The 22,287-nt window shown below is 41.2% G+C and overlaps 3 protein-coding genes and 1 non-coding gene across 10 annotated transcripts; 2 read left to right on the top strand and 2 right to left on the bottom strand.

Annotated features, from left to right (window-relative positions):
• Window positions 1–104: 104 nt before the first annotated feature.
• lcmt2 (leucine carboxyl methyltransferase 2) lies at window positions 105–8,166 on the bottom strand. 2 transcript variants are annotated; one of them, XM_086052632.1, is made up of 14 exons: window positions 7,941–8,166; window positions 7,738–7,862; window positions 6,585–6,666; window positions 6,317–6,500; window positions 6,091–6,247; window positions 5,226–5,415; window positions 4,096–4,203; window positions 2,986–3,073; window positions 2,685–2,903; window positions 2,387–2,617; window positions 1,820–1,917; window positions 1,253–1,440; window positions 932–1,067; window positions 105–394 (listed from the first exon to the last, which is right to left on the bottom strand). In XM_086052632.1, exons 1-14 carry the CDS (start codon window positions 7,977–7,979, stop codon window positions 215–217), a joined length of 2,025 nt encoding a protein of 674 aa, XP_085908758.1. In that variant the 5' UTR covers window positions 7,980–8,166; the 3' UTR covers window positions 105–214. The 2 variants fall into 2 exon arrangements, 1 of the variants encoding a protein (XP_085908758.1); XR_015089738.1 differs by having other exon boundaries at window positions 152–394; window positions 1,344–1,440.
• On the top strand, window positions 7,408–7,480 carry trnar-acg (transfer RNA arginine (anticodon ACG)). Its single transcript has one exon. It is a non-coding gene; the product is annotated as a tRNA-Arg (tRNA).
• A 203-nt stretch (window positions 8,167–8,369) lies between the features above and the next one.
• Window positions 8,370–15,785, top strand: rab5b (RAB5B, member RAS oncogene family). 6 transcript variants are annotated; one of them, XM_086052634.1, is made up of 7 exons: window positions 8,377–8,516; window positions 9,777–9,908; window positions 12,274–12,528; window positions 12,615–12,766; window positions 13,755–13,877; window positions 14,411–14,504; window positions 14,763–15,785. In XM_086052634.1, exons 2-7 carry the CDS (start codon window positions 9,875–9,877, stop codon window positions 14,876–14,878), a joined length of 774 nt encoding a protein of 257 aa, XP_085908760.1. In that variant the 5' UTR covers window positions 8,377–8,516; window positions 9,777–9,874; the 3' UTR covers window positions 14,879–15,785. The 6 variants fall into 6 exon arrangements, with proteins under 6 accessions (XP_085908761.1, XP_085908760.1, XP_085908763.1 ...); XM_086052636.1 differs by having other exon boundaries at window positions 8,467–8,516; window positions 9,777–9,893; XM_086052635.1 differs by lacking the exon at window positions 9,777–9,908 and having other exon boundaries at window positions 8,370–8,516; window positions 12,269–12,528.
• Window positions 15,786–15,991: 206 nt separating this feature from the next.
• dbr1 (debranching RNA lariats 1) lies at window positions 15,992–22,188 on the bottom strand. The gene is made up of 9 exons (XM_086052062.1): window positions 22,004–22,188; window positions 20,465–20,707; window positions 20,261–20,385; window positions 18,784–18,864; window positions 18,632–18,717; window positions 17,619–17,843; window positions 17,461–17,538; window positions 17,243–17,388; window positions 15,992–16,883 (listed from the first exon to the last, which is right to left on the bottom strand). The coding sequence occupies exons 2-9, from the start codon at window positions 20,659–20,661 to the stop codon at window positions 16,193–16,195; spliced, it is 1,629 nt and encodes a 542-aa protein (XP_085908188.1). The 5' UTR covers window positions 20,662–20,707; window positions 22,004–22,188; the 3' UTR covers window positions 15,992–16,192.
• Window positions 22,189–22,287: the final 99 nt, after the last annotated feature.

The following is a 22,287-nucleotide window of genomic DNA, read 5'->3' as shown; positions in this document are numbered from 1 at the left end:
CACTCATTGAAACCCTAACCCTGGCTTGATGATGAGGCAGGAAGTAACAAGTTTGGACGTGAGGTTGTCAAAATAAAAGCCTACCCAGAAAGCACAACGAGATGTCTCTGATTGTTTGTCTGTGTGTATTTTTGCAAACATTCAAGTTAGGTGACAATACAATACAATACAATTTTATTTATATAGAAACTTGCTCGGTGAAATCGGAGCACCTCTAAATTAGTTCCGTTTCTGTCAGTGCAGGGCTGAGGTCCACAGTGACAAGCTGAGGGTTGAAATGCGTCCCAAAGGAGAAACAGTTTCCTCCTCCGCCAATCAGGATCAGCTGTGCTTCCTTTTGGACCATCAATTCGGAGCAGAACGAGTGCAACATCAGAGGCCAAGGCACTGAGGCCTAAAGGCAGGAGAAGCACCAATGAGATTCCCGACAATTCCACGCTACAGGAAATCAGGTTTTGAAAAAAGGAAGTCAACCCCCACATTTTTTTTTCAAGAATATGTTCTATGCAGGCCCTCTAGTTGAAACAAGGCAATATGATTAATATGAAATATGAGTTAAGCAGCAAAATACACCCGTTTTAGCCATCTCAGGGGGCAGCCATTTTGTCACTTCTGTCGCCTGAAAATGACATCACAGACCCTCAAAGCTCAGGTAACGCCCAATCACGGCTCACCCGTTTTCTGAAGCTGAGCTATGATTGGTCATTATCTGAGCCCTATCTGAGGGTATGTGATGTTATTCTCAGTCGACAGAAGTGACAAACTGGCCGCCTCCATATTGGCTAAAAACAGGTGGAATTTGTTGCTTAACTCATATTCCACAAACACAATATTAATCAGAATGCTGTGTTTCAACTAGTGGGCCTGCATAGAACATATTCTTTAAAAAATATGTTTGGGTTGACTTCCGCTTTGAGCACTTTGAACTGACCGTGACCAGACGGAACTCAACGCTGCAACGCTTGGAAAGGTTGATCACGGCCACTCCTGGCACACCATCTGAATGCAGCCAAACTCCACCCACCACAATCAGGTGATCGCCAATCACATGGGCACCATGCGAATATCTACAATACAGTACCAGTTAGCTCAGTTTAAAGCGGAAGTCAATTCAAAAATTTGCTTTACGATATGTTCTACACGCCCTCAATAGTCTAAATTTTGCTGGCTAATTTTGACACATGTTATAAATATAACAGTGGGAAAAATGGATTATGATGAAAAGGGCCTTATGCAACTGTGAGGAACCCACCTTGGACAAGGAGGGGGCTGAACATCTATGGTCTCCCAGCAGAAGCCCCTCTCATTTGGCTTCATTACCACTATGTCCCCGAGTGGCTCACCTCTACTTCCGTGCCCTCCGAACAGCACCAGCCCTCCCTGGTAGGAACATGCTGAATGGGAATGGCGGGCCTCTGGTGCAGCACCCTCTACTGTCACCTAACAAAATTGCATTGCGTATTGAAAATAGGTCACCGTGTACTTTGAAATTTTATCAAAAATGTCACCCATTATGGTGGATGAATTTAAATTATGATTGATGCTTGGTTTGCATCATTTTAATCGCAATATTTTAGATGTTTTTTTTATGATTTTATGATGTTTACAATGTCTTAATATTTGGTTTGTCTTTCTATAATGATTTTAATGTTTTATGTAAAGCACTTGGACAATTATCTTGTACATGAAATGTGCTATAAAAATTAACTTGCCTTGCCTAAAACCCTACAAGCCAGATGCAGTTTAGCCATACATTCAGTTTCACCACGCATTATCTGATCAAATTAACAGCCTATTTTGGTAAATCTTCATTAGTTACCTCAGTCCAGTGTTGCTGATCCAGATCCAGGAAGTAGCCATCACCCAAAACTGCTTCAGACTCATTTTTTCCACCAAAGATAAACAAGACGTTTTTTCCTATGGAAAACCAAACAATCAATTATGTTTTTGGTATAATTTAAAAAACAAAGTCAACCAAAACATATTTTTTTCCAAAATATGTTGTATGCAGGCCCGCTAGTGGAAATACAGCATTCTGATTAATATTGAGTGTGGAATATAAATTAACCAGCAAAATGCACCCGTTTTTAGCTAGCTCAGTGGGCGGCCATTTTTGTCACTTCTGTCGACTGAAGATGACATCGAAGTTGCTCAGGGCTCAGGTAACGACCAATCGCGGCTCACCTGTTTTCTGAAGCTAAGCCATGATTTGTGGCCGCCCCCTGAGCTAGCTAAAACGGGTGGATTTCTCATATTCCACAAACGCAATATTAATCAGATTGCCGTGATTAGACTAGTGATCCTGCATAGAACATATTCTGGAAAAAAACATGTTTGGCTTGACTTCCCTTTAAAAAGGAAAATTCAAAAGCTGCATCGACTTTACCTTTATGAGAGACCAAAGTGGCAGAGTGTCTCCATCTAAGTGGTGGATGAGCACCTGTACACGCCATCTGCTCCTCATGAAGTTCCACTACATCCTCAGGGCCAGGTGAACCTTCAAGGTGGAGGGTGACTTTGACTAGGCCTCTGATCGGGCTGACGGGAGAGGAGCGTCCTCCATAAATCACAGCGGCTCCACCAGGAATAGAAGTAAAACTGTGATAAAGGCGAACACCTGGAAGAAAGCAAAGGTTTTGGTTTATCCTATGAACCCAATGAGCGGAAAATTCAGATTAACTCACTGGAATGGGCTGAAGGTTTGACGTGGAAGGATCTCCAGCCTTCAAGGCCTTGGTGCAGGACTCGACTCGGAGCACCTCGGCCAGCCCTGTAGGAGCCACCGGTGAGCAGGATGTGTCCTCCGTCCAACAACGTGGAGGCCATCCCGAAACCCTCCACGCAAACTGACTCTGTTTTCACAACGAGGGCAACGGGGCTCCAAGATGGGCACTGGAGTGGCACTGAGGGGTAGAACAAAAGCAGTAACGTCACACAGATTTAAAATAAAATAACGTACGAGGATTAAGTGAAAGCAATGAGCACCTGAGGGGTGGACTAGCAGAGATTGCGCTGTGAGAGAACCTCGAGATGCTGTGAGGATGAAGTAGTGTGAGCATTTCTGGTGCCATTCCTGATGAATAGAAGGGATAATCACGGCAACTCATACAGGAACCGGTATTTACAATGGCTCCAGGATATGACATTTCGAAGTTACGAATGGACAAGACGCAAGAATCAAGGATGGAAAAATGAATCAAACTCAAATCGACAGTGCAAGGTAGAAGAATGCAATACAGTATTTCAAATCGTAAAGGCTGCAATTTGGAGGGGAAAAAAACGCTTATTTTCAGTTGGTCAATAGAATTGTATGTATGTATGTACACTACAGATTTGTCACAGATTTGCTTGCAATGTTGTAGGGCAGCAGTGTTCAAACTTTTTGCAAAAAGGGCCAGATTTGGTAAGGTGAAAATGTGGGAGGCCGACCATTTAGCATGACATTCTTTTTTACACGGAACGCCAATAAATCCAAGCACATTTTAGCAAACGAGTCTGCCTTCCGTTTAAAAAAAAAAAAAAAAAAAAAATCCAGATTTTTAAACATGTCTTTCGAAACATGACATATCAATTGCAATTAAATGTTCACTGAACTTTTAGATTTGAAAACAGGGAAACAAGTAACAGTATTCACCAGAGCAAATTACATTTCTAACATCAATAACAACTGTCAATTAAATATTCTCTGTACTTTTTAAATCAATAACAAAGAAATATGTAAAAAAAATATATATATATACACATGTATGCTACTCGTAACTTTAACATTCTACTAGTAGCACACAGACGTCAACTCAGTTTTGTAATATTTTCACATAAATGTAGTAGTTCTACTAGTTCACCCCAGTCATTCTACTAGTGCAACGAGATGTCAATCATGCAGGAGTAGGGGAACAAACGTGATGTCACTAGTATGACAGTATTACTACTGCGCTGAATTTATTTTACTAGTAAGGTCCCTCCAATACAGGTCTTTTTGATCACGTTGCCCTGGAACCCACTAATCAAAGTCCTTTCTATATTGAGCTAGGACTGCCCCAGAACATTGTTCAGTCCTTTTTTTTTTTTTTTTTAAATCTCAGCACTAAAACTGACCTCATATTCATCAAAAGGCTCCAAATGTTCCACTCTGCATCTCTCATCATCAGGAATTAACCTGAAGAAGAACTCGTTCATATCCAAACACACACACTGCTCCCATCCCTGAATACAACAAAAAACAGCAATAACACACAGTCATTGATTCAACGGTAATGGACGTAAATAAATATATTTCAGCATTATATTTGCCTAAACAGTGGCTGTACTCAACTACAGAACCCAATTAGGGTGGGTCATTCATTTAAGACAAGAAAAAAAAAATAGCTACATTCGTTACAGTATCTCTGTTAACAAAAGACATTCATTTAAAAATGAACTTCTCATTTGTACTCTATTGCTAGCCAAAACAGCAGCACCTAGCAAAGCACATGTTGTAAACAACTTGGCACTGTATTAAAAATGACCTTATGTAGAGATGGAGCGTTTAGCTACGATTAGCTTTGCAGTAGACTATGACGTGATCGAGCAACAATCTTGTGTGTCCATGCTTATGTTTTTCCAAAACAGTTGCTTTTATTTTGTTTAAAACTCCACGTTCACTTGACCTAAACTTCACTGTAGTGGTACACTCACTTACGAGCGCCCCAGCTTACAAGTCTTTCAAGGATAGGAGCACTCAGTTGGTCATCATTTGCTTTGTGTTATGGGTTAACTTCAAGATATGCTTCTGCTCGAGTGAATATGAAAAGGAAAAAAAACCCAAGCCATTAGGTACTGCAGTGCCACCACATGCTAGTAAGGAGCGTGACTGTTGCCAATGCACTCTCATCTGTTTATTGAACTGGACCAACACTCAAAAACACAAATAAAAAATGAAAACACGCAAACAGCTGCAGTTGGCCACAACTCACATCCTTACACTAGAATTAGTGTATTTCTTTACATTCTCCTTACAATTACACTTTGTGTTTTGGTGGTGTTTAGTAGACTGAGTTAGGAGATTGGTGATGAAATTAATTGAACTTATAAGTCAAAGTACAACTATATACCGGTACTATTGTAATAATAATAATAAAGTTGAAATAGATGCCTCCCCATCTGCATTTGAGTCAATAAATGAGCCAATACTGCCATTTTTCAGGGCAATGTGGTGATTCTGCTATTGTAATTTTGCAAATACAGGCCTTGTCAAGGAATCGCTGCCTTTGTGCCTCAGTGTCGGGATATTGTCGGAGCGCGTGCAGAGTGGAATTCAGTTTCAGGAAATGCTCCTGCATGATGCGACCAAATGGATCTTGGGGGTGAATCTGCTCGTACATCACAAAGAGAGACTGAGGCAGGAGCTTCGCTGCCCAACTAATGATGTCATCTGACCTGGAGGAACATAATGTTCATGAGTTACGATCGCCACAACTGGATCTCTCAAACGTACGACACGCTAGCTGGGTCTTCTTTTGGGCCCAGATAAATAATTAGCGCATTTGAAGTACACAAACTAAAACCGTTTTGAGGACGATAAGCTGCATTTCCACTTAAAGTTCAAGGATCTCTTTTTCATTCCTGAAACTAAAGGTTTCCAATCAGATATGTTCAGCGAGGCAAACCCACACTCGGACTTCTCAAAAGTCCTCCTCTTTTTTCCAGCCCTGATAAATCACCAAGGAGCTAAATTTAGACAAAATTACTCCCACAGGTCAAACAAACAATGGTCCTCATTAAGTTTTCACCTCTGGGCTAAAGTTGATGCAGGTGACATGTATGCAATAAATGTGTGCTTGCACTGCAGGAAGTATCGTCTGAATTTAGTTACGGGGAAAATTTATCAGGGCCAAAATAAAAGCATTATTTCCGATATATCCAGAATCCTTTGAGGCGGGATCTTCGACACTGAACCTTAGCCTGACTGAACCTTTTAGATGCAGGAACCAAACGTACCACAAATTAAAATGTCCTTGAACTTTACTTGGAAATGCAGATAAGAGATCTCCAAAAGTTCCAAGTTCCGGGGTAAAGTTCCCAAAATCAAAATGCATCACTTATGATATTCACCGTTGTGTTTCCATATAGGTGAGCACCACTTCGGAAAGAATCAGAGTAGGGGCAGTCGGGTCCAGTCCCCCCTTTGCCAGAGCTTCTTCTACATGGGAATCATGTCTCACATCCACCCCTAACAGGAAGTACTGACTGCTAGACACATACACAGGCCCTACAGACACACATGATCAGCCGTGTAGGAAAACATGTATAACGTGACTGGATCAATGGAGTATTTCACCTGTCGAAGAAAGTACATGCTGGGAGTCTAACATTTCCGACAACGAAGCACTGGATTGGATCAGAGCTGCCTTACGTCGAGTCACATCTGGGAAATCTACTTCAAACACAATGGCCTTGTCGAGTGCCACGTCACCATACAGACGGAAATACAGTGAGTCGAACCCGGCACCCAGGGACAGAATCTACAAAAGACATAAAAATAGACATCGTTATTATGCAAGGACATAAAACTAAAATGTGATAGATTTAAGTAACAGTTAACTTGCTTGTCTCTTGGCACAATGTTGTGTGACGTGCAGGAAGGTCTGCAAACAGTGCTCCACTGCTTGCCAGCGCACATAGTAGCCCCTACACAATATGTAGCATAACATTGTTATGTTTTACTGCTAGTAAGTAATGCAAGCACGTTAATAATCATGTTATTGTTGACAGGTTTGAAATGTAAATGTTTTATACTAAAACTAAACTCCAAAATCATCAATTTTCAAATATATAATACTAAATAAAAGTAAAAATACATATACAAATTAAAAAAAGATTTTTAAAATTAAAATAAATAGCAAAATGTGGAAATAAATATATATTACAATTAGATATCAAGTTATTTATAGTTTATTTTATTTTTTCAATTATATATTTTTTACATTTGTTTTTATTTTCACTTTTATTTATTTTAGATTTCGGCAGCTTTGGTCTTCCATAAAGCGGGGCTGAGAAAATAATTTAGAAATAAAAGATCAAAATAAAATGCTGGGGCGGCTACACAGATTTCTGGCTGCTATAGCAGCCCCTTGCCCTGGTGTAGCGCCATCCCTGCAGACAAAAATGTAAAAAATTATAGAGTACGTACTGAAATAATGATGACTCAGAAATTACTGAATGTGAAATCTGGGTCTGTTAGTTGAACATAAAGCAATCGTCCTTTTTTATGAATTAAACACAGTTAATTTGTACCTTTTACCTACTAGTCAAAGAGCATTTACTTCTTTTGTCACTATATGTCGCTGACACAAATAAATGAACAAATATACATTTGGCACGATTTGAACAATTTACGTGAAAATGAAACTTAATGAGCGAATAACCGTGGGGCTAGTGGCGCAATGGATAACGCGTCTGACTACGGATCAGAAGATTCTAGGTTCGACTCCTGGCTAGCTCGACATTCTTTTTATTCCATTTTCCTGCACGGGATGAATTAAGTATCAACGTAATCTTTACACGATGCGCTAGCATGGAACATATTGTAAATCCTTTCCAACTGCCTTACCGTGCACATTCTGCATATTATTTCAAGAATGTGACATGACATCACATGTCCCTGCATGCAGGACACATTCATTTATTACGCCAGTTGTGTCCGCGCCTAAGTGAATGCGTTGTCTGTTGTCTGACAAGAACGGGAGCTTTGTGTTTGACCTGTTGATGAGTGGAGATCTCCTCGCCACTTTGCACACGAAGTGCTGCAGGAAGCAATCGTGGAAGTACCCCTGAGCTGCAGCAGACACTTTACTCACCACGCTGCTGTCATTGGTCCCTTGCACCTGAGGAGACCAAGAAGAACTTGAAGGCATGACAAACCCTGATTCAAGTCTGTGCAAGTCCCATGTAAAGAACCTCACCGCAGTGTCCACACCCTTCTGCTTCTTTCCGTTTGTCATGCCTTCAGTTTGCTCTGACGTTACTTACTTACTACTACGACGTACACATTTTAGTGTGTTGTTGTTGCTCCATGGATGTGTGGCAAAAGAGTTCAAATCATCGTCCACTCGGTCTCGCTGTCAGTGTTGGCCGCTTCTGTGCCATACAGCGCCCCCGAGAGGCCTGGAGGTGGTATCGCCGCATGAATAATAAACTGGACGTTAATTAATTATTGCTTGGGCATCTATTTGTTACAAATAGACCCTCCACTGGACGTTAATGAATTATTGCTTGGGCATCTATTTGTTACAAATAGACCCTCCACCACCACCAACACCCCAGATTGTCCCCTAAAAGGCCCTACTGCCTGACAATTCATCATTTATTTGTTATGACAGTACGTAAATGCACAATTTCCTCACGCATCTCGGGCTTGCATGACAATGCTGCAGGCAGGCTATGCGCATGCGCTGTTTCCCCAACAGGAAGCGTTTGGCTCCTGCCAGCTGATGTTGCTACATTGAAGTCAACAGCCAGGGGAAGCGACACTATTTAGGGTAAGTGTATTTTATTGGGCCTCCTCTCACAGTCTCAAGAGTAAGATTCACACGAGTAAAACGTCATTGTCTTATGACATTGCTGTCCAATATTTGAGCTCTTTAGCATTTTAGCCGCTTTCTGACGTCCAAGCTGTAGTGGACATACATAGCGGTGTCATGCTAGCGACCAAACAAACGAGAACATCTGATGGCGTCACCACGGGAATAAACAAGGAAGCTAATGAATTGTTGGCCTTCGGGCTGTATTGTTCCACGTGACAGTGCTGCGGTGATAAGTGCTCAGCTTTGTTGTCAAAAGACAGGAGGAACAGAATCTGTAATAATTTGTTTGTATTGTGTGGAATTGTCAAGTTGTTAAATATTTTCAGACGTTTAGTCAAATAAACTTCACTCACACAGCTAAGAAAAGTGATGCATTTGCATTGTAAATGTGTCATGCTGTTGTGTGGCAAACATAATGGTTCAGTCTATGAGTAAAAAAAAAATAAGGATACAGAAATATTTCAAAATAAAACAATTGAACATAAAAATACTAATTCCTCTTGTAATTTGATCAAAATATGCAGTACACCCACCCATCCTTCCATCCATCATCTGAGCCACTTATCCTCACAAGGGTCGCAGGCGTGCTGGAGCCTATCCCAGTATGGCTTATTTGTTCATGTAGCAAGAAATTTTGAATAAACCAAAATCACAACATTTTGTGTGTGATGTCTCCCAGCGACAATATCTTTATTTGATGGCGGTGTAGCGATACTGTATTAGAACAAATATGATCACCAGTGGTGGGCTGTCAGGCCCAGAAAGGCCTTGCCTGCTGACCTTAATTTACAACCTAAATTCTTCTCCTAAAATATTTTTTCATGAAATTGTGTTCATTTATTTTATTCCATTTCATATAATTTTCCTTGGCTGCACTGCTTCCATTACATTTTTTTAAATCAAATCTGCTTTCAGCCTCTATATGTCGCCTTGTCAATCTAATTTGCCCAGGGCCTTTAAATTCACATTGTGCTGGTTGTTATAACTTAAACTATATTGGCAATGGGTCTGTTTTTATAGGCAGTCACATTTTTCTCATGTCCAGCTTGCTGCCCACAACAACGGCAGCATTTTTCCATCCTGTTTGGTTTGATAGAGCAAGCCAAGTTATTAGCAAAACACATATGTAGCTATCTACACACATTACTGTATTTAATAATCAGCATCTCTGGTGTGTATGATGTATTTTGTTTAAATTTGTTGTGTTTTTTTTAGTCGTGCAATGGGGCAGCACATCCTTATGGTTAGCACGTCTGCCTCGCAGTTTTGACGATCTGCGTTTGAATCCCTTGTCCGGCCTTCCTGGAGTTTGCATGTTCTCCTCGTGTTTGTGTGAGTTTTCTTCAGGTACTCGAAATCTCACCGAAAGTCTTAAATTGTACAAAGATGGGAATGTAAGTGTGAATGGTTGCGATTGGCTGGCGACTAGGACTGAACGATATTGAAAAAGAATGTAATTGCTATTTTTTCGTAATATTGTAATTGCAATTTAATAAGGTCTCTTCTTATGTGAGATTTATTACACACAAATGTTTTGGTCTTATGTGTTAAGGCTTATGCTAAACTATGGCAAATGGGCCATGAATCAATATGAAATCCGTCCAAAATGAAGCATCTTTTGCCATTTAAAAATATTACTGTACTACATTGGGATGTCGATTTGAATTCAAACAATTGTTCATTCGTACTGGTGACCAGTACAGGGTCCTGCCTCTCACCTGGGAGAAGCCAGCTCAGATGAGGATTAGTACTATACAAAATGGATGCATTGATAGTTCCGCAAAGCGAAATTGAGGTTTTAGAGCAGCAAAGTGTAGTGTGTGCTGCTACTGGCAAACAGATCGATAAGATGAAAGTATACTACGTACATATTTACCAGAGATGGGCACTTTACCCTATTTTGCCGATCCGACCTCTGTCCTCCGTCCGTGACCTAGGCACCCTTCCGTCATCGTCCCTCTGTCCTTATTCATAAAAATAATCACCCTCCAACCCTGTCCTCGTCCTTTCAAAACGCTTCCATCCTCAGATTTCGTTTGTCTGTCCCGTAAAAAACAAAAAATGTCAGTGCATGACGCCGTGGGAGCGATGCTAACGGCAAAGGTTTTATAATTCATAAACATTATTTAAAGCTCGTTAGCTGGCTAATTTCCTATTCTATGCTTACCGGCTGGGAGTATCCTGAGTGGATTATATTGTTTACAACTGTTTAATTGTCAGCCAAGATAGCATTTAGCTGCCAAGACAACCACCGTCGGTCATCAGACTATGGTGCCCACCAGGGGACTTCACGAGAATATTTAAGATTGCGTTATAAAGCAATACTGTTGCGTTCTATTGCAAAATGTTTGTGTTATAACTAGGGATGCTCTGATCGATCGGGCACCGATCAAGATCGGACGATTTTTATGAAAAATTAAATGATCGGAATATTCGATTAAAGCCTTTTATTGCCGATCAAAACATCCGATCACCCGCAGCTCATGCTTGGCTGCAGCGAGACGAAATGGCAAAAAAGTTTATTTGTTTAATACGCGACGACGTCCCTCTGTCCAAAAGCATCACTCGCACCGCCCTGCACGCAACTGCGCCTGCCCGCGCGAGCTACATTGACTCCAATTGAAACGCGCATGTTATTTATTTGACTTTTTGCATAATTCTTTCTCAAAGTCTTTTGAGACTGCTGATTATTTTGATCTGTTAAAAACTGTGTTACTAAAAGATGGTAAATTTAATTTTTTCAGTTATCTTTGTCACTGAGTAATTGTTGTATTGTGCCAGCAACGGTTTTGTATTTCTTCATGCTTTTGAAAATATATATAGATTTTTGTCAAAATTACGGCAATAATATGGCTGTTTTTTTTTTCAGATAATATTTCAGAATAGCAGTCACCATAAATAAATGGAAAAATATACAGATATTCCATGTGATCGGAATCGGTATTGGCATCGGTCGATCTCACTCATGCATGATCGGTATCGGTGTCATAAGACATGATCGGAACATCCCTAGTTATAACGCAATCCGTCTTCAGTTTTTATTGCGTTATTTCACAACAAAAATAATTATTGCAAAATAACGCAACGTTATTTTAGGAGGAGAACGAAAGACTTCCACTTCCGGGTTGTAGCTTTCAGTGTACGGCGGTGTTGGCATGAACATAAGTGACGGTTCGGAGAGATTTTTACGCTCTAGAGATGTCCCAGACAAGGACATGCAAAGGGATAAGGTATGTACTAAATGTTAACAAAACAAAATGGCTATCCACCTTTTTCCTCGTCAGTGAAATGAGCGTCCTGTGGCGTAATCCATGGTATTACATGTGTTGGACCACTAGAGGGCAGACTATGCCTGTGAGTACAGTGTTACTTCAGCGAACGCACATGAAAAAGAAAGGCGGCTTCATGGTATCACAGAAAAGAACAGTGGTCTGTCTTTTTCAAAGAACCCAACACAGCAAGTCGATCGGTACTTGACCTGGTTCAGGACGCTTACAGGGACGGACGAAAACCCACTTCCCGTTCTTGCTTAGTCCATCCTTTCTAAAAAAAAAAATACAATAAAACTTACCATCCTCTGGAGGGACAGACGGTTTGTCCGTCCCGGGGACGGAGTGCCCATCTCTGATACTTACACACTGAGACTGAGCAGACTCAATGACCTTCATCTAAGTCACTGTGGTTCACCTCAACACCTCCTCTCAAAGGGCAGAAGGGGTATCATCAGCAAGGCTCCACTGCACTGGTTGGAGGCAGAACAACAAGCGACCTTCCCCCAACGGCACCCTCACACGGGTCGCTATGAGCTCCAGAGGGAGTGGCGGCCGCTCCAACGGCGCGCTGCCGCAGACCAAGATCTGCCAGTTCAAGCTAGTGCTGCTGGGCGACATGGCGGTGGGCAAGTCCAGCCTGGTGTTGCGCTTTGTCAAGGGACAGTTTGACGAATTTCAGGAGACCACCATTGGAGGTGAGGGTTGCGGGGAACATAAGGAAAATCTGTCTATGTGCCATTCACATTTGAAAAAAAGACAAATCTATATTTGTATGTCACAGCTGCTTTCCTGGCCCAGTCAGTGTGTTTAGATGATACCACTGTCAAGTTTGAGATCTGGGACACTGCAGGACAGGAGCGTTACCACAGCCTGGCACCCATGTATTACCGAGGAGCTCAGGCTGCCATCGTGGTCTTTGACATCACCAAACCGGTACGCAACACACACATTGATACTATTGATACTGGAGCATTAGGGGTCAAACAATCCATTTTGGATCGCCGGTCGACCTTTCATTCGTTCAGATTGCAAAACAGTTTTTACCGTATGAAATACAGTTGAATCTCCACTATTCTCTGGGCATAGCAACCAGAACCTGCCACCAATAGCGAAAATCTGCGAATAATTGAAGCCCACCCATAAATGTTCGTAATTGCCTTTAATTAGCGACAAAGCCGTTTTTTTTCTGTTAGACTCAATGAAAGTCTGAGTAACTGAAGCTCTTCCCCTCACTTCAAAATAATTCCTCAGCCCCGAGATGCTAAAAGATGATGCTGGCCAAAACTCTATTGAACAAATCCGCGAACAGGACAATTATTGAATGCCTGACCGCTAAAACGCAGGGGTTCACTATAAACATTTTCTTAACCGTACATTGTTATAAGTCATATTTTAACATTTCGTAAGAGTCATACAAGTGTAAAAACAAGTTAATGACTGTTAATGGTAAGACTTACTGTAAAATCAGTGAAACAATCAACATTAACAATGAATGGGTGTAATGAAAGTCATTTGCTCCACAGATGTGCCTGTGATGTTTAATTTTTCTTAATTATCATACAAGGGCAGCAATGGCAAATGTTGTGCTTATGCCGTACTTTGCCCAAAGACAAAGCACAAAGTAGTGCGCGCCGTATCGCAGTGTGATGCTGCTGTGCTTTTTGGCTGCGAGTGTATCTAATAAAATGTGAGTGCACAAAATTTTTTTTATCAGGCAGATTTTTGCAGGAAATGACTCTCATAATCCAATGCAGATGTTGCAAAAATAAATGCCTAACTCAAAGACAAAAGATGAGTTAGGCACTTATGTTATTAGCATGACGACTATTAAATAGTGCCTTGTGCTGTGTCATCATCCACTGCGTCTGTGTGTCTGCGTGTGTATCCTTGTGTGTGTGTTGTTTTATGTTGACGTGCACAGGAAACCTTCGAGAGGGCCAAGGCTTGGGTGAAGGAGCTGCAGAGGCAGGCCAGTCCCAACATTGTCATTGCTTTGGCAGGCAACAAGGCTGATCTAGCCGAGAAGAGACTAGTAGAATATGAGGTAAGCCCCTGACAAAACTGGAAAATGGAAATAAGCAAATACCTTCAAAACCCAACACATTATCTTTGTAAGGGCAAAATAATGATACACCGCTCCTATTCAATTGACGCTGGACAGTTGCGAAATGGAGATTCAAGAGCAAGGTGTCTGCGAAGTGATTCTGTAGTTGTTATTGTTGAAATAAATTAGATGTAGTTGTCATATATGCACCGGTAATTGAAATGAAATGAATTGTATTTCCTGTATTGTGACGAGCAAATAGACAGTTTCCTATATTGCAGTAATTCCATTCCTGGTTCAGTGATATCATTACTTGTATCCTTCTGTCGTGGTATCACAAAAAAAGCAAAACACTTAAGATAACCTTTTTCAACTCACTTGAGCCTCACAAACTGTTTTACCGACGTCACTCAAGATAACTGTCACAGCTCTTTTTTCGTTGGTGTATTTTTCTCATAACAATTTTAGTTGAGTTCCAAATTGTTCAATTGAGTAATTCTTGTTTCCTAACTTGTTTCTTTCGGCCGGCGAAGGAAGCGCAGACGTACGCCGATGACACGGGCCTGCTCTTCATGGAAACTTCGGCCAAGACGGCCATGAATGTCAACGAGCTTTTCCTGGCCATCGGTGTGTTGCTGTTCGTCTCACTCAAACTCCTCTGCAGTCCACAAAGTTTCATACACACTATTATACATTACTCGTTTCTCTCATTTCAATGTCATTCCTTTATATTACAGTACTACTGTCTTGAATTGCAGTGTGTTGTTTTTGGCTTACTGTTGCCGAAACAACTGTGAATTGTAAATCCCTTATAAGTTTTAACAGGGTACCTATGCCGTTACTGATTGCAACTGATTGCTGAAATCCATGTCTGTGTTCATGCAGCCAAAAAGATGCCAAAAACAGACACCCAAAACCCAACACACGCAGCACGACATCGAGGGGTCAACCTCCAGGACCCTGACGCCCACTCCACCAGAGCTTGCTGCGGCGGGAACTAGACCACGCACACCCCCTTCATGTCCTACCACGTGAACTCCACCACCACCGGTCCCGCCCCAAAAGGATCCCTTCTCCCTCAGCCAACCATCTTGAACGATCATCCTCATCAGTGAATCAAGCCAGCTGAGAAGAGGGAAAGCAACAACAAAATGGAGGACACAAATCGTGTATATTCTGCCTTGTATCATTTCAGCTTGACTCTTGTCCGATAACCTACACGTGTACAAAGCCAACAAGCAACGAAGGAAGCAATACGATGAGGTAAAATAAAAGAGGCTAAATGTGCTTGACATGCTTCATCTGTCTGGTCTTCTGGGTCCGAAAATTGACCAACACAATTTATGTGCGTGTTTGTATGTTTTCATGTTGAAGTCAGGACCCCATATATGTCCTACGGTACAAAGCAAAATACTGTACTTGGTATTGCTCTCACATCATAGCAACAATAAAGGCATGAGCCACAATACAGTACGTATGCTGACATAAAAGCCCTTATTTGCTAATAATTACAACACAAATAATGCGCGTAGCAGAGAGCACAGATACCTGACGCATTTTCAATTTTGTCAATGCAGGATGGAATGAAGACAGGAAATGAAAGAATGTATTGTTCGATGGGTTGATGCAGTTTTATGTGTATGAGTTTTATGGTTGTTGAAAGTGGGGAAAAAAATAAAAAATAAAATTCTACTTATGTGCTAAATTTAAATTGCTGTCAAATCTGAATAAGATGTGGATTGAATAACACTACAAATGCAAACAGAAAAAATGACTTATTTTTAGATTTGTGCCTGTTATGAATGATTATTTCTAAAATTGTTGTAATTGTCTGGCTTCCCATCAAAACTTGAATGGGAAACATTCTTGAAAAAATCTACAAAAATAAATTCAGATTGATAAATTGTAGCAAGGAATCTGTTATTTTGATTTTTAATTTTTGTTTTATTTTTTTCTAAATTTAACTAAAATTGTGTTTGCAGTGCTTGAAGTTGACTGTTTGGAAACATTCAAATCATTAAAAAAGTATGAATATGTACTTGTATTGGGAATTAATGAGAGGAAACAAGACATTGATGCTTACTCATGAGAGTGTACAAGTTTTTTTAAAGGATATTTTAATTTTACAAGTACTGACAATCCCTGCAGTCTTGAAATCACATTTACAAAAAACTGAAGAAATAGTATTTCTAACCATTAAAAAAATTTAAAATTTTTAAAAAAACAAAAAAAGGAAAACCATGATTTCCCTTGCTTTCTCTCCATTAAAAAGTCAGGAAATGAATACATTAATTAAAAAAAAAATGTTTTTCATTCTATTCATTACACTCGTCCTCTACTGTGGCATAGATTAATTGGTTCCTGCGTTTGATCCGCGGCGTGGTGGTTCGGCTCCCTGCATCACCTTCGTCGCTGGTCCGTTTAAGGAAGCGCTCACCCCCCGCCTCCATGTCACTGGGAGGAAGACGAAGGACGGCTGGTGTGGAGTGGCGGGGGGGAGGCAGGTCCATGATGGGGGACATGGGAATGGGTGACACTTGAGATTTGGGCGGAGGCAGCACCATGCCGGCGGGTGTGCGGGTGTCGCCCCCGGACGGTTTTGGATTAGTGCTGCTTTTGGGCTCTTCCTCACTTTCCTCTTCCTCCCACTCGTCCTCTATGGTGATCTCATCAGGATTGAAGGAGTTTGACGTGCCCGAAATGTCAGTTGGGTACTCGCTGAGCTCGTCACCGCTCTGAGTGTCATCTCCTTCCTCGGCGTGGCTCCCCTGAGCCCCTCTCGTGTCGCCAGCCTGGCCCGCTTGGGTATAGAGGTCGGTGAGACCAAGGGTGGCGCACAGTTCTGTGGTCTGGGGGTTGGCGTGGTAGCTGGGCGCGGTGTGGTACTGGGGGCTGCTCGGGTCGTACGGCGGCACGGTGGGACTGAAGTTGTCCGGGATGGCTAGCTCGCCGCTGAGCTGCTCCACCACCTTCATCAGCGCATCTTCAGAAACCGTAAAGTCCCACCTGAACAATGACAAAACCCAAACAACGTAAGAAGAATTTTCTTCATTGTTGTGGATGACAACAAGGAGGAAACAACACTAGGATAAACTGGTACACTCAAAGGCCACAAAATTAGGTACACATGCATATTCAAATGAGAAAGGATTTTTTTTTTTTTTTTCAACTGTCAGATGGGTATTCATTTAACAATCCACGAGGTCCTTGACATTCCTGTCACGACATTTGGAGGTTACAAAAGAGTTTCTGGTGTAAGAAAGTCAAGAAGCACAAGAAGGTAAAGTCAGTTAATGCCATAGATACATATTTGTATACATATTACTGTCCAAGCTAACCTAATTAATTACTACTATAATGTGTACCGTTCATGCAGGCCGTTATTCTCCGGAGGGTTCCAGGGATGAGGTGTGGTCCTCTGCAGATCGTTGGTGGCCTTCAGGATGGCGAGCCACTCCGGGTCATATTCCAGATCATCGGACGAACCGTCCCTTTCCGGTATGTCCACAATCTACACCAAAGGCGTACGCCTCAATTTAGAGCTCCTGTCTCTCTACTGACACATAACGCAACGTTCCCTTACCTGCAAGAAATCCCGATAGGGCAGACATTTATCCAGCGACAGGAATTTGGTGACCCGCGGGGCAGCGTTGGGTTTAGGCTTTAAACATGGAGGGAAGATATCTCGTGAAAAAGAACGTTAACATTTTAAGCAGCTGTGGGTTAACTGTCAAGTCTTACAGGATGCTGCTTCAGAGCAGCAAATTTGACGTGAAGATGCGCCGAAAACCAGTAGCTAGGCTGGAGGTGCTCCAGCAGCTCGGCAGCGGCGGGACTCCCAAGAGAGTTGGACTCCACATCTTGCCGCAGAAACTTCTTCTTACGCAGCAGCTCCTCCGTGGGCCCGTGATGATAGATACCGCGAGGCCAGTCGTGGCTCAGGAAAACGTCGACGGGCATGCGAATCTGATTGGAGTTTTGGAATGGACATTATGCTTGGAATTACAATTTTCAATGACCAGCGTGTATTTGAAAACGTAAAGTTACGCTTTACGCAACCAGGGTTATGGGGGTCAAACAGTAACATAATGTGTACATACAGTATTTCTTGGGGAGCTTTGTGGATAACTTAGTAAACATACTTCCAGTGTTTATGTATCATATTAAAAAAACACACTGAAATAACACTTTAAATCTAATGGTGACTAAACTTTTACATAGGCTTGTGTAAAAGCACCCGAGTGCTTTGAAACTCTCTAAATACATAGCAGAGTTCCCAAATATGATGGTAAATCACATTTTCCCCAGCAACACAAAATATTTCCAAGATGTGAACCCCAAAAATGTAAAAAAAAAAAAATGTATTGCATCATAAAAAAAAATCACCTTTAAATAGTACAGTACACCAGTGCTATTTTTCAGTGCAGATTCTGACAGATAGACAATTTACAGGTCTTTAACTACCAGAAAACAAAAGATGAGGGCCTCCAAATATGGTCCAAAATTTAGTGTGCGATTCCTGGATCCGAAAAGTGGGCGTGGCACTCATTTTTAATTATTATTATTGGCATTAATAATATAGGGACACAAATATATAAAGATAATTGTGTCGTGTTGTGTGGGTGCAAAATTAATATGAGGGTAACATGCTAAAAAACATCATTTTCAATAAAATCAATAATGAAAAAAATCCTATATATTGCTCCATTTATACATTGTGAAAAACAGCAACAAGCTGAATGTTTAATGATTACCTGCTTTAGTTTAAACACCTCAATATTTCGCACATGATAGACGCTTCTCAAGGTTTCAGGGTTGTATGGCGGGAATTCATGGTGACCTGCAAGGGGCCAACACACCTGATGAACACACTGCCTTGCGGTGTACAGTTTAATAGTGAACTCACCTCTTCTGTAGTCATGTGACTTGAAGATGCCAGAAATGCCGCCAATTCGGATCCCTTTGTAACGAATGACCCCAGCGTAACCTGCAGATGAAGTTGGAGTGTAGCAGATACAATGGGATGTTACAGATTGCTGATTTACAGTATGAACTTCAGGTCATGGCGCTTTTTTGGTCATGCTCACATGAAGCTTAAGTTATTTTGATGGCTATGTTGAAGTGTCCAGTCATTCTTCAATTGTCAGCAAACCGGGCATCCAGTGTGTCAGTCTGACAGAATGCCCACCTTTGCTTATTTGTGTGATCAACAACGTGCTCAGATTAGCCACAGGCAATGTGATTGTGATGTGAATGGAACGGAAGCCAGTTAACCCATTAAGGCCTAAAGCGCCTGGTCCAACAGCTCCCCAACACCTAAGGTTGTCTTTGGAATTACCCTTGAAAATCAGATGTTTTCCCAGAAATTCAACACCTACAAAACAATGGATATCTCAGCCCATGTAGCAGATAGAAACATAATTCCAAAACAATTTGAGAGCTTAGGTGTGGATTTCACATAGGCCCAAATTCATTAATATTTACTGTTTCAATCGAAGATGTAAAAATGAAGTGTCAGTGCAAGAGAAGGACTATTTTTATTTTTTTTTTTTAATTAAGTGGTAATTACCGTCTTCTATTCTGTTACAAAGCACTTTGTCAATATTGTCATTGTCTTACCATACATCACTGGTTCTACTGATTCAAAGACCACAAGCGCGTCATCTATACCACTGCCGTTACTCATTTCAGAGCTCCTGCGATGACGGAGTCCGGCATTATGACGAAAGAATTCGGGAACATCCTCTGAGCGCTGACGACACCGTCACGTGTATATTCTGATGCATTTCATTGGTTAAGAGACCGAGAATTGGATTAAAAAAAAAAAAAAAAGAAGAAAATGACGTATACGCTCTCCCGGCTTTAAGGGTAGAAAGACGCAACAGCGCTCACGGCTCTAGTGGTAGAAAAGCGGTAATGCGCTCCCGGCCTTAATGGGTTAAGGAAACAACCTGAAGCTTGCACTATTGCCAGATACAAATGGAGGAGCAACTTGTACTGTATGTATGTATGTATGAGGGTTGTGCAATTAATTGGAATTCAATTACAATTTCGATTATTACACTCCACGATTACAAACTTAGTTTAATCGTAAAAAATGATCATTAATATTCATTTATATTCAACACAATATGTTTATTTACACAAGGAAATCATAATTTATACATTTGCACCTTGTTTATTTAATAATTAATTTTATAAATTGTGTTTGGTCCAAAAGGAACTTACTTATGTTTGTCTTTATATTTTTGACTATTAAACATTTTCTTGTTTTGTACCAAAATACAAAATATAAATATAATATAAAAATTATATCGGTTGAATTCAATCAAAAGTATTTTTTAGAGATATAATGAGATTGTGTATTGTCAGATGGTCCCTACCCAAATAATATATATTGGGAGCTACCCAGCCTCCGTAAGAAAGCTCCTGCAGGTGATTGGAGGCCTCATGGTTACCGCCGATGAAGATGGTAAGAACTGGAGCCTTTTTTTCTCCAGAATAGTACCTGTAACAACGAATTTGTTTCAAAGTAAGTCCCCTTGAGACTTGAAAAAAAAAAAAAAAGAAATGCAAAGAGGCCTGACTTGTAAAAGGTCTGCATGGTTCGGTACTTGGCAGGCACTGCCATGCACTTGAGGTCGCCTTCGTTGCGCACAGCTTGGAAATCGCCACAGCAAAGAAGCAGGTCCACTTTGACGCCTTCCTTCTTCTCCAGGTAGCCAATGGTCTCATAGATTTTGTCCAGCTCGCCATGGCAACAGCCCTCCACTGCAATCTTCATGGCTGCAACCAGCAGAGGCGATCTTGATTCAGTCTCAAGTTACTGCCTAAAGAAAGACAACAAGATAAGCTTGGTAAGTTGAGCTACACATACAAATTGGCACAACATTCCATTCATCCATTCTCTATCGCATCTATTCATTTGGGTCGCTGGTGATCACAGCCTAGTTTGGGTGAAAGGTCGGGTAGTGGTCTAGCGTGTACCCCAGGACTAGTCGCCACCCGATCGCAAGGGTGGCGACCACTCTGAATTAGTGTACTCTGAAGTAGTGTGTTGGCGAAATACACACGCAAGACAGACTGGGCGTGTTTCTGTCAGTCGTCAGTGAATGGGCGTCCGTACTTGACCCGGTTAGGGACGATTACAGGGACGGACGAAAACCCACTTGTGTTCTTACTTAGTCTGTCCTTTTTAAAAAATTTCTTGTCCTCCATCCACAAAATGGCCGTCAGTCTATCTGGATTTTTTCATTCCTAGAAATGGACCATCTCTGTTCATTAATAGTTGATACCAAGATACCCTGGACTGTTCTGTCTGTTGTAGGTTGATAATTTACCGTAACATCTGTTCATTTTGATTACCATGTTTCTTTTACTCCATGATATAATATAGCTACAATCAATTGTTTTACATGCCAGTTTTGCATCGAACAACAGCTTGGAGTGACAAATAAATGACTTTAAGTAAAAACACTTAGTGTTGTAGTTGTACCCTAACAGATACACTTGAATGTACGGTAGATCGATGAGAACAAGTTAACTTCATTTCTTCCTACATCGCAGCACTGTAAAACTGACTTCGGGTGACTATCACCGTATGATTATTGTGGGCAGTAGTGACTGACTGATTGACTTTCAGGTCAGCACTGCAGTCTTGCTGTTGAAGTTTATAAGGATCCAAATCTCCAATCAAACGTAATTTATTGAGCACTCAAATGCCTGACTGAAGTCTGTGTGCACTTCTCCATCGCTCCAGATTGTCAACGTCCACTAAAAACTTGTAGTCGTGTAAAATAAACAATTACACTTAACAGCGTACCGGCGTTCGCAATGAAAAGGCAAAGCAGCCTACCACTATGGTCGAACGTATAGGATTGTGGGATATGTTATGTTACCATTTTTTTGCACAACAGTCGAACCCTATCAGGAAATACATGTTAAGTATATACAGCACATGAATAAAATACACAATGACTTTACATTGCTACACAAAAAGCCTAATAACAGTGCCATTTTTTAACTATAAGTATTGTTGTTACTCAATTCGAGTCGATAGCGCCATTCATGAGCACACACGCTACTTGAATGAGTGTTCATTTAAGCAACGAATAAACACTACTTACTGAGACGTACGATGGTCCAAGGAGGACACCGGGTCGCTTTTATACGCCGTAAGGCACCCAAATCGTGATGAAAAAGTACATGTTTTGCTGAAAAACTGTTCAAGTGAGCAACGAAATTTCCCACCCTGCGTTCCACAGCACATTGCGTATGCGCAGGTCAAAAACAGGCGCCTACGATTTTGGTCACCAGCAGCAGATTCAACACATTAATAGAAGCTATTACGGACTTCCAAAAAATACTTCATTTATGCGCATATATTATTTGGATGCAACGTTCATGTGAG

The sequence above is a fragment of the Filicampus tigris genome, chromosome 14 (genome assembly GCF_054856515.1).
Source record: "Filicampus tigris isolate MCC_2025a chromosome 14, RoL_Ftig_1.0, whole genome shotgun sequence".
NCBI classification, from domain to species: Eukaryota; Metazoa; Chordata; class Actinopteri; order Syngnathiformes; family Syngnathidae; genus Filicampus; species Filicampus tigris.
Note: the sequence above shows the minus strand (reverse complement) of the source record. Positions and strands in the feature narration are given on the sequence as shown.